This window comes from Solanum stenotomum, chromosome 3, assembly GCF_019186545.1.
Source record: "Solanum stenotomum isolate F172 chromosome 3, ASM1918654v1, whole genome shotgun sequence".
NCBI classification, from domain to species: domain Eukaryota; kingdom Viridiplantae; phylum Streptophyta; class Magnoliopsida; order Solanales; family Solanaceae; genus Solanum; species Solanum stenotomum.
The window spans coordinates 24610120-24627302 of NC_064284.1; the positions used below are offsets into that span (position 1 = coordinate 24610120).

Below are 17183 nucleotides of genomic sequence, written 5' to 3' on the forward strand. Positions count from 1 at the left end.
TTTTTTTCATCAAGCATGGTGAAGCTTATACAAAGTTTTATACATGAATAACTCAACCCTTATCCAGTAACCGAACTGCCCCTAAGGGGCCGTTTGGTAGCTGGATAGAGTTGTGCATGTATTAGTAGTGTGTGTATTAGTTTTCACGCCCCGAGGCTACCCCCTTAACGTAACACGGGACGTAGAATCACGAGTGACCCCAAGCTAACTCTGCGTCTGGCATATTTCAAGCATATTGAGAATAACTGAATAAGACATATACTATGCAGAAGCTAAAATAATGGATAACGAAAAAAATGGGGAAACCTCAAATAGTATGAATGTATAAACCATACTAAGAGTTTAATAACAACTGAAAGATAAACTTAACAATTCAAGCTGATTTTATTACTATGTCTGAAAAGCCACAAACTGAGTTGAGTTGCTAGGACATGCCCCTCAGTTAACTCTAACAAAACTAAAAACTGAATAACAAGACTAAAATGAAAAGCATGTCTATTGTCTTCGAAGTATGAGGACTCACCACTAAAGCTGTTGAAACGCGGACTGAGAATCGATCTAAGCGCGATATGGATAATGAGTACCTGAACCTACTTCATAAAAGGATGTAGTGCAGAGTATGCATCAGTACTTGGAATGTACTGAGCATGCATGATATAAATACTAAGCTGAACAAAGCATAACTGAGCAATGACATAAACTGAGCAAGGATGTAAACTACTGAAACATAACTTAAAAGCTAAGTTGAATGCAATGACCAAGTACTAATCATGAAAATAACATGCTGAACTAAATGCTGAAATATATACTGAAAACTTGGTCAAATGTACTAGGAGTCTGATTGTGGGAGCTACTGTTAACCGACATAAACCACGTGAGCTAAACATGGAGTCCGATGTATATACCCCACTGAGAGGACCCAATATACCTTGCCAAGGGTATAAAGGCATAACTAGCGTGATCACTAAATCTGATGCCCAACAGAGGGGACTTATACTCCTACAAGGGCACATAGTTATGGGACTATGAGGGTATGCTAAATCCTAGTCCAACTCGCCGCTAAGTTTACTCCCAACTGAATATGTATATGACACAAATGTAACTGCAATACTGAATAGCTCAAAATACTAGCATGCAATCTGAGAATGCAACATTTATATACTGATAATGTGACATTCAAAATTTGAAGCATGATTATCTATTTAACTGACCTAGCAAGTGTAATTCATGAACTAAGAGAATCTACACAAACTAGAGTTCTAAGTTTTATACAAGGAATTATGCAAACTTTCCAAGAAACAAGCTATTTTGATTTAGGATACTACGACAACTAAATCACACTAAATATCCAAGGTTTTAGAAACCTTAGATCTAAACAAGATATGGAGAATCAATTAACTGACTAAATTATAGGGACCTAGTGGATGAAAGAAACCCACTAGTGAAATCTCACATACCTGGTGACAAAATCTACGGAGAAATCCTTCGATTTCGGGGCTGAAACTTGAAATAAACCTTCTGATTGTTCTTGGGAAACTGACACGTCTTTCTTCTCCTTTTTGCTCTAAGTTTAGATGATTTTTGGTGAATAAAGGTTTTGGGTAGGTTCTGACTAGATTATTAGGCTTAAACTGAGTAAAATGACGTAGTTCAGGTATTAAACGACATAGTTTAGGTGTCCAATACATAGGGGAAAAGAGGGCCGACCATGGAACCACTAACAGACCGTCAAAGGGACCACGACCCATCAAGTGGGTCGTGGTTGCTGGCCAGTGTCTACTGGTTCTTGGCACCCCTATCTACGGTCCACTTCACGGATCGTGTGAAGGACCACAGACCGTGAAGGCCACCGTGGTTTTTCACTTGGGGCTAGAGGTCTGCTGGCTCAAGATGACGGATCCATTCACGATCCGTCATCAAGACCATGGCTCGTGGTGGGCTCCGTAGTTTGATGTCTGAGTTCTGATGGTTCTGCCTCGCTTCCACGAGCCATACCACGACTCGTGTGGGGGTCCACGGCCCGTGGAGGGCTCTGTGGTCTACTACTTCTGGGTGGGTGGGAACCACGAGCAAGTCGACGGACCGTGGTTCCTTTCACGGTCTGTGAACCCTTCCGTAGTTCACCAAAATTTCTGTTGTTAAGATATGTTACGTTCTGAGGTGTTACATTAGTTATACATGTATTAGTTATGCAGGGTTTAGTTATACATGTATTAATTATGCAGGATTTAGTTATACATGTATTAGTTATGTAGAGTTTAGCTATACATGTATTAGTTATGTAGGGTTTAGTTATACATGTAATAGTTATGTAGGGTTTAGCTATACATGTGTTAGTTATGTAGGTATTAGTTATGCAAGGTATAGTTAGATAGAGATTACAATATATTAATGAATCGATTTTTATTTCTTAATTTCAAATGTTATTAGTGAGCTAATATTTATTATAACCATTAAAATAACCAACTTTATAAATGATACATTAAAATTAAATAAATACCAATAGCTNATAGTTCCTTTCTTGCTCAAATGTGAAAACATTTATAAACTTCTTTGGGAATACTCAGTCCCCTAATAACTTTTGAGAAATGAACTCAACTCTTTACTCTTTACTTTACTTGAAACTTGAGTCTTAAAACGAAGTTTAAACGTTTAATAAAGACTCTTGAAAACTTTAAGAAACTTTTCTTTGACTTGCTTCTTAACTTCTAGACTTGACTCTTAACTTCTTTGACTTTGATCTTAACTTTCCTTGAATTGGACTATGGATTCAAGGTTCATGATCGTATGTTTATAAATGATTCCATGATGTTTAGATGTACCTTAGAGTGTTGGAATCAACTACAAAACGTAGGTACATCGCTTGGAAACTAGTATGAAAAGATGGGGGAAGAATGGGGTGAACTGGCGTCCTTGGCGCTCTGAGAGGTGTGGGGTGCCAGGCTCCAAACTTCAAAGAAGTTTGTGGGGCGCGCTGGCTGGCGCAGCACCCCAAGGCCAAAACTTCATAGCCTGCTTTGGGGCGCGCTGGCTGGCGCGGCACCCCTGCCCCGTTACCCAGGTGTTCTCGATTTTTCTTCTCCGTTTTTCATCTCTAAACCCTCCAATCTTCCCTAGGTCTTTCCCCAAACACTTAGGATCAATTTTACCCTCAATACACAACCAATCTAACTCGAAAAACAGCCCAAAAACATGAATCAAATCAACAAGAAACTTCAACAGCACAACCAATCAAGAACTTAACGATGTCCTTCAAGAACTTCACTTTTTAACATGTAAACAACCCAAAATCGCTAAATTGAAACAAGTTGGTGTATGGGTGAACTAAACCATCACTAAAAGATCTCACATACTTTAATAGGGATCGCCCCCGACAAATTCCACTCCAAAAGCTTGACGTTCTTGGCGAAATCTTGGCTTTTCTCCCTTTCTTTCTTCTTTTCTCTCTTCTCCAAGCCCTAAGCGTATTTCTCAATTCTCCAAACTGACTAAGTCATGTTTTTACCCAATAGATCCCTAAAAATGAATTAGGAAATTAATTAGAGAAAAGACTACTTTGCCCTTCCCTAAATCCGGATTGGGACTTTCCTCGATCCAACAACCCAACTTCCGAAAGGCATATCTCACTCATACGATGTCGAAATCGTGCAAAATCAGCGGCGTTGGAAAGGTTTTCCCAAGGGCTTTCCAACCATATCAAGAAATACTCCTAAATCATCCTGATCTAGGAGTTATGTTTGCTTGAAAATGACCAAAACTCACTTTCTTAACTTAGACAAATTTCCACATGCTTTCCAAAAATGATTATTTTCAGATTTTAAACTCTTTCTAGTCGTTTCTAGGTGCTAGATGTTACAGCGGTCCCGCAAGTAATATAGTGGCTCTTTAAAGAACCGGATTATGAAACCCAAATGACTTGTCAATTAACTATTTTTATTAAATTCTACTGATCTAATTATTTATTTAAGAGAACCAAAAGAGAAGAATGCAAGAACAAAATAATAAAATTACTTACAATAGTTGGAAAATTCCAGGGCTGCAGCATGTATTGGATTTCATGTATCATATTTTTGGCTTAGAACTAATTTTAGTTGTCAAGTTACTGGTTTATAAGGTTGATGATATGATCCGGGTTATATGCCTCTCGTCGCCTACCTCAGTTAGCTATCTAACTACATCATTGAGCGGGGATAAATAGACTAACTGATGAGCATTTATATTTCATCCTATTTCGTAACCAAGCAAGGTGTTCGTCTGGGCGTCACTCCTGAACACTAATCACCTCAATTTAATGGGTGGACCGAGCTCTCTATATTACTTGGTCTATCTAACCTCTCCTCTCCCGATTTTAAGATTAGACAATATATTTATCTCATGGTGATCAAGCACAAAATACTAAAACAAGAGTATAGAAGTAGCTTATAATGACAACCAAGAATTAATTCAGAAACCCTAACTAATCAATATTGAATCTGTAGCTACAGCCCCAGAAGAAGAGCTTTAGCTACTAATGTCTATGAAAACAAGAAGAAGAAAAAAACCCTAAAAAGTATTGCCGACTTTCTCTTCAAAAGTGCCTCCTCCTTACTCTATATTGGTTGTCCAATAATTATTTCTATGGACTATTTATAGATGTAGAAAATGCTAAATAAAATAACTGGGACCAAAACAAACGAGAAAACCAAAACCAAAACTGAGTTGGAATTGTTGTACGTGTTCTGTCCGCCACCTTCAACATTGTGCATAGCTCCTCAATTGGCCACTGCCTTCACCACGTGGCTGGCAACAATATTCTCCTTTCAAGTTTCCAATTGAATGTGCACTTTGGAGCATATAATTTTATATATTATTATATTCAATTTAATCCATTAAAGTGTCTGCTTGATTTCCTTCTATAATCTTTCATCTTTAATTCGTTTTAGCTCCAAACTTCTTTAACTTTACGTCAATTTACTCCTACAAATAAAATACACTACTTAGCACAATCCATAAAATTAATGCTTAAAAAGGATAGATATAAATAATAAATGTGAGGAAAATAATGATTAAAAATATATATATTTGGCCTCACATCACATACAATAAACGAACTAGCCCCAAGCCTTAAACACCACACGTCCTCGCACTATCTTTTTTTTCACAAATTTACTACTAGACAGTGTCTAGTGGCCTTTTATTAAACATAAATAATATCAATAGGGATAAGTGAAAGCAAGGGGGGCTAGGCCTTACCTTACTAATCCTAATGAAGTACCTAACGTCTACTACCTAACAAGCATGAAGAAAATAAGAGCTAGAGAGAACTAAGTATTTTCTAATCACCACAGAGTTTGTAATACACTCCATGATGATATTACAAATGAGGATGCTTAAATAATGTAAAAATATGCCAATCAAGAAGAAAGTTGAGTTATCAACCTCAAACTTTCTATTACAAACACATGAATTAAAAAAAATTGATTGTCCATCAAAAGTATCTTGAAGTATTTTTCTCTTGTCTTTTTCTTCAAATCTATCCAACAACACTTGATAACTCATACTTTCTTTATGGATTTATTGGATCTTGTTGAACCTATTGATACTATCAAATGGTTATGTTTTGCCTGTCACATCGATAGGTGCCTTGGAAAAAACTCCTGAGTCATTTTACCATCGCAACTATGTTGCCTTCCATGTGTCTTCTTTTTGCTTTTGTTACTTCCACTTCTTTGTTACCTAGGTGATATATCTCCTTCCATAGACACTCTATCAAAGCATATGTCCAACATATCTTCCTCATCTTCATCAAGAGAATCCTCTCCCAAATCAAGCATATTGTCTTCCTCATCTTCATCAAGAGAATCCTCGCCCAAATCAATTGTATTTGACACTAAGGTCCTTGACTCATTATTCTTTGCAATCACACATTTAGGCACAAATACGGGAGCTTCTGGACTTAATTTGCAATTCAAAGTAGGTGGTGAAACTTGCTTTTATTGGATCAAATTGTTGTCATTCTTTGTTAACTTTACTTGCTTTCCAGTAGTCTTCGATAAAGCATCAAAGCTATTCGAAAATAATAGGTCTCTTGAGGCATTACTAATATCTTGTCTCTTCTCACTGTCATGAAAATTTCCAATCGCACCCTTTTCACTACATGAAGAATTATTTTGACTAGTCGGAGAAAGTCTTCGATTACTAGTTGAATTTTTTTGTGCAACTAGTGTCCAATTTTTAGTTGCATTCTTGGTTTCAACTTGCAAAACATGCTGCTCAGATGTATCCATTAGTTTGTGTCCTGAATCCATTATTTTTTGGCCTGAACCAACTCGCGGTGCATCAATCCCAACTCTTGGCGTTCCCCCTTTGTTATCGGTAGTTGTTTTAACACCAATATTACTTGTAACAACATCCATTGAGTGTGGACAATTTTGCTCAAAAGTGACAACAACCAACTCTCGATCTAAAGATGTAGCTTTACTTTGATCTACATCTACAACCTTTCTTTTTTCATTAGTATTTCCCTGGCATCACCTTGATACTTTTCACTATCGATAGTACCTTTTGAAGCAATTTCAATGGTATCATCAATTTGTTTGTTATTTTGATTTCTTTTAGAGATCAAACGACAACTATCTTCATGATGACCTTGGTGCTTACAATAATTGCAATACAAAGGTGGATTATCATATACTCCTGAAAAACCTCGATCAACTTACTAGATTTTCCATCCACAAACTGCAATCTTATACGATTTGGAAGCTTTTCCATTAGATCAAGTATAACCTTGACCCTAGTTGTGCTAGGTCTTGACTTGATTTGAGTAGTTTTATTTATAGCTATTGGTTTCCTAACTGCCGATGCTAGACAATAGAGACTTCTTTGCAAAAAAATCTGGAGATAAGTTCGGTAAAGAAATCCAAACCACAGCTAACGTCGTTTCCTCCATAGGATTATATCCAATGGACCATGGAAAAACCCTACATTTGTGCTCCTCTCCATTGTAGAGAAGATAATTAACTGAGCGAGATAAATGTAGTACATAATCTTCATATTGATCAAATCTTAACAAAATTTGTCTTGGAGCAAGTAAGCCAATTAAACAATTGCCCTTGGTACCAAGATATTTTGGTAAAATTGACCTTAATACCTTTAAATCTAGCGCACCATAGGAAAATTTAAACACCACTGGTTGATGCAATCCCTCTTCAATCATAAAGTCTTGCCTTTCCTCCATTGAAAACGTGATAGTTGGTTCTCCATGAATTATTTTGATTGATTTTTCGATTGTTTTTGAGTTAATTAGGGCAGATTGTTTAGGATTTATAATATTGAAATTGAAAAGGTTGGCATATGTGGTGGTTTGGAATGGTGGGACGGGCTGGACAGCCTCAAAAAGAGGTCGTCTAGTGGTCGTAGCAGCCATGAGAACTGCGCAGCTGCTGGCTAGAAAGGAAACCCTAGGTCAGCCTTATTTTTAGAGTGTTTGGTCCCACGTCATTGCACTCTCGTAATAGACTTTTCTTGCAATTTAGATCTTACAAATACAACTATTAAGTTACTTGAAATTGTGGGAGCACGATATAAAATTTCAAATTTGATTGTGCATGAGTTAATTAAGGAGAAAAAAATAGTAAAAAGATTAGGATGAGAGAGAAAAACAATTTGTATATTGGGGAAACAGAAAATATGGTAGTATACAGATCCGGAAGTGGTTCCTAGTAAATAGGAAGAAAGGTTAGTCGTGCGGTAATTTTTTACAATGATAAATAGTTAAGTAGTATATGTTTGCTTTGTCATGTAATTTTCCAAAGAAAAATGATAAGTTGGCTGATCTTCCAATACTTCATCGGAGCTGCCAAGAAGTTTGTTCGATCTGCTACTAGACTATTCGAACCAATGTCGGAGGTCAAGGAATCCACAGTAACCAAGAGCAAAGCAAAAAATTCTATTTCAAATTTGTCACCATCCCTTCCTCAACAATTTATCGGTATTATTTCTAGCCATTGGATTGAATGATTCTCCAAGATTTGCCTTTGAGAAGATGAAAAAATTTGAGATTTAGAAAACGGCATACAATGGATTTGATTGTAACCTTAGAAAAAGACTATATTTAATTGGGAGTGATGTAGGGTAATTTAGTCATTTTAACTTTTTATTCATGTATTAGTTATTCAGGTATAAGTTATTTCACCTTCTACTCGCATAAAACAGTACATAGATTGACTCATAACGTATACATGTATTAGTTATGTGACATTTTAATTTGCTAACCAAACATAGTAATATGTGTGTTGAATTTTTTCCATCAAACATGGTAAAGCTTATACAAAGTTTTATACATGAATAACTCAACCCTTATCCAGTAACCGAACTGCCCCTAAGGGGCCGTTTGGTAGCTGGATAGAGTTGTGCATGTATTAGTAGTGTGTGTATTAGTTTTCACGCCCCGAGGCTACCCCCTTAACGTAACACGGGACGTAGAATCACGAGTGACCCCAAGCTAACCTTGCGTCTGGCATATATCAAACATATTGAGAATAACTGAATAAGACATATACTATGCAGAAGCTAAAACAATGGATAACGAAAAAAATGGGGAAACCTCAAGTATTATGAATGTATAAACCATACTAAGAGTTTAATAACAACTGAAACATAAACTTAACAATTCAAGCTGATTCTATTACTATGTCTGAAAAGCCTCTAACTGAGTTGAGTTGCTGGGACATGCCCTTCAGCTCACTCTAACAAAACTGAAAACTGAATAACAAGACTAAAATGAGAAGCATGTCTATTGTCTTCGAAGTATGAGGACTCACCACTGAAGCTGTTGAAATGCGGATCGAGAATCGATCTTAACGCGATATGGATACTGAGTACCTGAACCTACTTCATAAAATGATGTAGTGCAGAGTATGCGTCAATACTTGGAATGTACTGAGCATGGATGATATAAATACTAAGCTGAACAAAGCATAACTGAGCAATGACATAAACTGAGCAAGGATGTAAATACTGCAACATAACTTAAAAGTTAAGTTGAATGCAATGACCAAGTACTAATCATGAAAATAACATACTGAACTAAATGCTGAAATATATACCGAAAACTTGGTCAAATGTACTAGGAGTCTGACTGTGGGAGCTACTGTTAACCGACATAAACCACGTCAGCTAAACATGGAGTCCGATGTATACACCCCACCGAGAGGACCCAATATACCTTGCCAAGGGTATAAAGGCATAACTAGCGTGATCACTAAATCTGATGCCCAATAGAGGGGACTTATACTCCTACAAGGGCACATAGTTCTGGGACTATGAGGGTATGCTAAATCCTAGCCCAACTCGACGCTAAGTTTACTCCCAACTGAATATGTATATGACACAAATGTAACTGCAATACTGAATAGCTCAAAATACTAGCATGCAATCTGAGAATACAACATTTATATATTGATAATGTGACATTCAAAATTTGAAGCATGATTATTTGTTTAACTGACCTAGCAAGTGTAATTCATGAACTAAGAGAATCTACACAAACTAGAGTTCAGAGTTTTATACAAGGAATTATGTAAACTTTCCAAGAAACAAGCTATTTTGATTTAGGATACTACAACAACTAAATCACACTAAATATCCAAGGTTTTAGAAACCTTAGGTCTAAACAAGATATGGAAAATCAATTAACTGACTAAATTCTAGGGACCTAGTGGATGAAAGAAACCCACTAGTGAAATCTCACATACCTGGTGACAAAATCTACGGAGAAATCCTTCGATTTCGGGGCTGAAACTTGAAACAAACCTTCTGATTGTTCTTGGGAAACTGACACCTCTTTCTTCTCCTTTTTGCTCTAACTTTAGATGATTTTTGGTGAATAAAGGTTTTGGGTAGGTTCTGACTAGATTATTAGGCTTAAACTGAACAAAACGACGTAGTTCAGGTATTAAACGACATAGTTTAGGTGTCCACTTCACGGACCGTGTGAAGGACCACAGGCCGTGAAGGCCACCGTGGTTTTTCACTTGGGGCAAGAGGTCTGCTGGCTCAAGATGACGGACCCATTCACGACCCGTCATCAAGACCACGGCCCGTGGTAGGCTCCATAGTTTGATGCCTGAGCTCTGGTGGTTCTGCCTCGCTTCCACGAGCCATACCACGACTCGTGTGGGGGTCCACGACCTGTGGAGGGCTCTATGGTCTACCACTTCTGGGTGGGTAGGAACCACGAGCAAGTCGACGGACCGTGGTTCCTTTCACGGTCTGTGAACCCTTTCGTGGTTCACCAAAATTTTTGTTGTTCAGGTATGTTACGTTCTGAGGTGTTACATTAGTTATACATGTATTAGTTATGCAAGGTTTAGTTATACATGTATTAATTATGCAGAATTTAGTTATACATGTATTAGTTATGTAGGGTTTAGCTATACATGTATTAGTTATGTAGGGTTTAGTTATACATGTATTAGTTATGTAGGGTTTAACTATACATGTGTTAGTTATGTAGGTATTAGTTATGCAAGGTATAGTTAGATAGAGATTACAATATATTAATGAATCAGTTTTTATTTCTTAATTTCAAAAGTTATTAGTGAGCTAATATTTATTATAACCATTAAAATAACCAACTTTAGAAATGATACATTAAAATTAAATAAATACCAATAGCTAAAAATAGCAAAGTAAATACTAACAAATAACTAAAAGAAATTAAGTAATTTGTATTCAACATGATTAAGTAATTAAGTAGTATCTAATTTAAATTAAACTAAATAATAGATAACTAAAAAATTAAAACTTGTATTTTTAAGCAAAAAAAATAAAACTTGTATTTTTAACTAAAAAGAAAACAATTAACAAGAATTTAAGCAAAGAAATTAAGCAATTATCAAGACGAAAAACTCAAAGAAAAAAATGGTAGTACATTTTTTAATATGTATTAATTATTTGGTTAGTTTTATATATATATATATATATATATAAGAGTAAATTAATAGGGGTGAATGTGTAATTTACCATTTTAATACATGTATAACTAATACCCACATGACTTATTCCACCTTCTGTCTGGCCTAAATTATACATAGATTCCCTCACAAGTTATACAAGTATTAATTATGTAAGATTACAAGAAAGGCAACCAAACACCGTATAAAATAATACATGAATAACTTTTATGCAACATTTGAAAATCTGCCAACCAAACACTGTACAAAATTAATACATGAATAACTTTTATCCTATTTGCAAACCAAACATGGTATACAATTAATACATGAATAACCAAGTTATCCATGTATTAGCTTTGCCTTATCCAGCTACCAAACGACCCCTAAGTGTTTTATTGTAAGGGATTTATCCATATTTGAGTTATAGTATAGAGTTGTTCTGTGTAGTTAGCTCTTTTAATTGCTTCCATTCTCCTATAAATGTATATTGTGCTGCCATCTTGTTTATAACATCAGAGAAACAAAGATGGCAGTCTGTAGCAAAAAAGATGATTTTCAGACCACAATTCAGAATGGTTATGACAAAATGAGTGAGCTAAAAGCCTTTGATGATACTAAGGCTGGTGTCAAAGGGCTTGTTGATGCTGGAATCAATAGAGTACCTAGAATATTCATTCTACCGCCAAAATACAGGGTGGAAACATGTGAAACGCACATCAGTTTTCCAGTGATAGACCTCGAAGGCATTGATGAGGATCCGATCAAGTATAAGGAGATTGTGGACAAAGTTCGAGATGCATCGGAGACATGGGGTTTCTTTCAAGTGGTTAATCATGGTATTCCAACATCCATCTTGGACAAAACATTACAAGGAACACGACAGTTTTTTGAGCAAGATACCGAGTTTAAGAAACAGTATTACACTCGAGATATTGGGAAAAAGGTGATTTATACTAGCAATTTTGATTTGTATAGCCCTTCTGTTCCAGCTGCAAGTTGGAGAGACTCAATTTTATTTTTCATGGCTCCGAATCCTCCTAGTCCACAAGAATTCCCCAAAGCGTGCGGGTACATTTCTATATACCATAACCACAGAGAGGCAACCAAGCATACTCTGTTATTTACTCTGTTTTTTTTTCTTACAAATATGTCCTGTTTCAATGAATTTATGTAGGGAAATTCTAATGGACTACTCCAAAGATGTGACGAAATTGGGGTTCTCCTTGCTTGAATTATTGTCTGAAGGTCTCGGTCTCGATCGTAGCTATCTCAAAGATTATATGGATTGTTGTCATATAAGTTGCTTGTGCCATTACTATCCATCATGCCCTCAGCCAGAACTCACCATGGGCATCAGTCAACATTCCGACACTGAATTTATCACAGTGCTTCTACAAGATGATATGGGTGGACTCCAAGTTCTTCACCAAAATCAATGGTTTGATGTTCCTCCTATACCTGGTGCTCTTGTCGTCAATGTTGGAGATTTTCTGCAGGCTAGTACTCTTTTCTTTATAATCTTATATCTGATGCACCCTGACCATATGCATGAAAACAAAATGAATCGTTGAAGCCATTTGAAACATCTTTGTTTATTTTTGTACTAAAACCAACAAGTTGTGCTTATTGTTTTCCAGCTCATGTCAAATGACAAGTACGCAAGTGTTGAGCATAGAGCAATTGCAAACAAAGATGGATCAAGAATGTCAGTTGCGTGCTTCTTTGGCGAAAATCCATTGCAATCTTCAAAGCTGTATGAACCAATTACTGAATTGTTATCAGAAGATAATCCTCCAAAATATCGCGCAACCACAGTGATTGACTACAAAAATTATGTCCTTAATAAAGGCCTAGATGGAACTTCTGCGCTGTTGAGTTACAAGATCTAATCACAATAATAATGTACCAATAAGTGGTGTTACAGCCCTTGATCAAAATAAGGGTTGTTTTTACCTTTTTCAACGTATTTAAAGTTAATAAAAATACATCTTAATATCTAAGAATTAGTAGTTTTCTTTAAGGTTATGCCGAAAATAAAAACATCACTTGTTTGAAAACGAAGGAAGTATTTGTTTAGTTGTTGGGTGTGAGTGTAACTACTACTGCTATTGAATAATGAAAACAAGTTTGTGTATTTCATACTTACAAAATGATATTTGGCTTGTTACACAACAACTTTCTGGTCATGTATTAGATTTACATTAATACTTGAGAATATTTGTATCGATATGAATGTTGGTGAAATAAACATCTACTCAGATAGAATTATTTGTGTCGATATGAATGTTGGTGAAAGGATACCCACCTTTTGTTGGTCGATAAAAATGATGATTAATTAATCATTGATAATGATAAGTTCTGATTTAACACAGAACCTGTAGGGGAAAGTAATTCTAACAGCTAGTTGAGTACTCAATCGAGTGCCCCATAGAAAACACAATCTATTCCATATGAAAATGAAAAGAAAGGAAGTCCAGCTTGATTTACTTCAAAGTGTAGGGTGTTTGACTAAGATGCAAGTTCCTAAATTCAAAAGGGTAAAATAGGATCAAAAACTATTGATTGTGTTTTCATAGAATATGCCTTCAATAATAAAGGATATCAATTTCTGAATCACAATTCAAAAAAATCGGACATTAAATTAATACAGTGATTATCAGACTATGTTATGAAATTATTATGTTTATGGTGGATATTGATGAGGTAGTTAGTGAATCTTTTCACATAACGCTAGTTTCGCCTCAGTAAGTACTAGTTGATTGAACTACCTACTCATTGTGTCTTTTTATTAATCATGTTCTTCAATTTCGTGAATAGATGTAACTTGAAACATTGTGAATTTTCATAATAAAATGAGTTTGTTGAAAGACAACCTTTTAAAAAGATAAGACGGTTCGTTGGTATGATTAAAAAAAAACAATTGATGATAAAGATAAAAATCAACAATAACTTTGATTACACTTCATGAAATGTGTTATTAATTGAAAAAGTATCTGCACATTTGTGTTCGGATCAAGTTTAGCACATAGTGATGGAGTTCTGTATTGTATTCATTGATCCCTAAAATAGATAAAAGTTGGTACCTATGAAAAATGTTTGAAATTTGACTCCTTGTAGATGTCCATGGACCTGTTGGAATATGAAAGTGCTACTTATAGTTGGTCCAACTACCTACGATTTCCACAATGAGCATGAATAAAGAAGAAGCCTTGTACAAGCCCCTCCTCATTTCGCGCATTTCTACTAGTTTTTTGCGACTTTTTAACTTGTCAGCTCTTCAGTTTTTGAGATTTCTTTTAGAAAAAGTCAATACTCATTGCAGAAGTTATGGGAAAGTTTGAATAAACATCAATATATGTGGTGGAATAGGATCCTCCTATTCTCAAAGTTATCACACTAATGCAAAAACTTAACTTCAAATTCAAAAGTACAATCAGCAGAAGTATGAAATACACAAAAGGAAGTAGTAATAATGGTTACATTACTATGATGATTAGATCTTGTAACGCGACAATGCAGAAGTTCCATCAACGCCTCTAGTGAGGATGTAATTAGAGTGGTCTTTCACTGTTGTGGCACGATATTTTGGAGGATTATCTTCTGACAACAATTCAGTAATTGGTCCATAAAGCTTGGAAGATTGCGCATGACTTTCACTGAAGAAGCACGCAACTGACATTCTTGATCCATCTCTGTTTGAAATTGCTCTGTGCTCAGCACTTATGTACTTGCCATTCGACAGGAGCTGCAAAAAATAAGCAAAGGTGTTTGAAAATGTTTAGTATAATTTTCAAATTGCTTAATATTGTATATGCGTACTAACCTGCAGAAAATCTCCAAGGCTAACCACAAGAGCACCAGGTGTCGGAGGAACATCAACCCAATGATTCTGGTGAAGAACTTGGAGTCTTCCGATATCATCTTGTAGAAGGACCGTTACAAAATCAACATCGGTATGTTGAATGGTGCCCATGGTGAGTTCTGGCTGAGGGCATGGTGGATAGCAATTGCACGAATAACTGAGTTGAAAACAATCCATATAATCTTTCAGATAACTACGATCAAGATCAAGATCAAGACCAAGACCTTCAGATAATAATTCAAGCAAGGAGAAGCCCAATTTCCTCACATCCTTGGAGTAGTCCATTAGTATTTTCCTGCACACATTAATTGAAACCGGACATATTTGTTAAAAATAAACAGAGTAATAACAGAGTATGCTTAATGACCCGTCTTCTGTTCAATTTTAGATAGTCAACTAACTGAGCTACTAAGATTTCCCTAACAATATACTCCAAAACTCACATTAAGCATAAGTAAATCATGTGTCATGCTACGTTTAATATATTCAGATTAAGAAAAGAATATATATATGTACCAGCATGGTGTTGGAAATTCTTGTGGACTGGGAGGATTAGGAGTCATGAAACAGAAAAATGCGTCTTTCCAACTTACAGCCAGGGCCGGCTTTTGCCTATAAAATTTTAGGCATAGGCCTTAGGCCCCCAATTTTTGGGGGCCTCAAATTTTTATAAATAAAAAATTATATATCTTAACCCCATTCAAATAGAAGAAATTAAGGAAACATTGTTTTGGATTCTTACATTTTCTTCGTTAACACTCACATTATTTATCCTTTGTAACTCTTTTTGCACTCTATTTCTTCAAATCTTTGATAGTTAGGGGTCGTTTGGTTTGAAAATGAGTTATGATGGGATAAGTTATGTTGGGATAAATTATATTGGGATTAGTTATGATGGGATAAGTTGTGTTGGGATTATTTTTTATTGAGTGTTTGATTTGTTGTATTCAAAATAATAAATTTTAAGAACAATTTATTTGTTTACAAAAATGCCCTTCATTAATGTAAAAAGTTATATAACAAAAGGGTTGAAAGAGACATTTTTGTCATTTACCTATTTTATCCCGGGATAAGTTATCCCGGGATTACTATACCACCCAAAGAGAGGGATAACTTATCCCGGTACTAATTATTAATCCCGGGATAAGTTATCCTGAACTTGCCAACCAAACAACAAAATAAGCGGTACTATAATTTAATCCCGGGACTATTTGGTATTATCCCTCACACCAAACGACCCCTTAGAGTAATCCACTCTCAAAAATATGAATCAATAGTCGAAAAGTGTTGAACAAAGTGCATTACAAATTCTTTTTTTTTAATTTATTTGTTAATTTTCATATTAAAGTAGGTATACCAAGCTATCAACTTTTTGAATCAAATTCTATGATTCTAACTCTTATCTTTAAAGTTTATCAACTTATTACTTATAAAATTGTGTTAATAATTCATATAATAATTATCTCAATAAAAGGATGTTTTTCAATGTTGAATTGAAAAAATCTTACTTAAAACTAATAATTAAAAAAAAAGTGTTTGAAAAATCATTTATATAAAAGATATTAAGTAGTAATTTACATCTAGAAATTTAGAAAAATAAATAGATATAGATAAAATTTATATAGATTTTAGGCCTCTAATAAAAATTTCGCTTTAGGCCACAGATTATGTTGAGCCGCCCCTGCTTACAGCTGGAACAGAAGGACTATACAAATCAAGATTGCTAGTATAAATCACTGTTTTCCCAGTATCTCGAGTGTAATACTGTTTCTTAACCTCATTATCTTGCTCGAAAAACTGTGGTGTTCCTTGTAACGTTTTGTCAAGGACGGATGTTGGAATGCCATGATTAACCACTTGGAAGAAACCCCATGTCTCTGATGCATCTCAAACTTTGTCCACAATCTCTTTATGCTTGATCGGATCCTCATCGATGCCCTGGAGGTCTATCACTGGAAAAGTAAAGTTTGTTTCACATTTTTCCGCCCTGTTTTTTGGAGATAGAATGAATATTTGAGGCACTTCAGTGATTTCAGAATCAACAAGTCCTTTAACACCNATAGTATTTTATTTTAAAAAATAAAATTCTACATCACCCTATTTAACCCTTCACTCCTAATAATTTTTTAAAAAACATTTTTTCTGGTTTTGTGATAGATATGTACATACATTTTAAGGATTTTTTTCTAGTTGTGTACCGAATATAACATAAATAAAATTTTTATTTAAAAAAAGTCTCGCGGCGGCAAGTAAAAAAATATTTTTGATATGTATATATCTAACACAAAATGAGAAAAAAATTGGAACCGGAGGGTTAGGTGGAGTGGGTAGAATTAAATTTTTTTTAAAATAAAATAATATTTAAATTAGAATGGGGGGGGGGG

General features: G+C 35.3%; 1 protein-coding gene and 1 pseudogene across 1 annotated transcript; one reads left to right on the forward strand and one right to left on the reverse strand.

Annotated features, from left to right (window-relative positions):
• The first annotated feature begins 11386 nt into the window (after nucleotides 1-11386).
• Nucleotides 11387-13109, forward strand: LOC125860749 (1-aminocyclopropane-1-carboxylate oxidase homolog). The gene is made up of 3 exons (XM_049540769.1): nucleotides 11387-12005; nucleotides 12112-12433; nucleotides 12575-13109. The coding sequence occupies exons 1-3, from the start codon at nucleotides 11464-11466 to the stop codon at nucleotides 12824-12826; spliced, it is 1116 nt and encodes a 371-aa protein (XP_049396726.1). The 5' UTR covers nucleotides 11387-11463; the 3' UTR covers nucleotides 12827-13109.
• A 1321-nt stretch (nucleotides 13110-14430) lies between these two features.
• LOC125858791 (1-aminocyclopropane-1-carboxylate oxidase homolog) lies at nucleotides 14431-16860 on the reverse strand (annotated as a pseudogene).
• Between the last annotated feature and the right edge of the window lie 323 nt (nucleotides 16861-17183).

Bases quoted from the DNA above. Each gene is read 5' to 3' on its own strand.
- LOC125860749 (XM_049540769.1), top strand. From the start codon at position 11,464: ATGGCAGTCTGTAGCAAAAAAGATGATTTTCAGACCACAATTCAGAAT. The intron at 12,006-12,111 runs GTACATTTCTAT...GAATTTATGTAG, and splicing joins GAATTCCCCAAAGCGTGCGG to GGAAATTCTAATGGACTACT. The intron at 12,434-12,574 runs GCTAGTACTCTT...ATTGTTTTCCAG, and splicing joins ATGTTGGAGATTTTCTGCAG to CTCATGTCAAATGACAAGTA.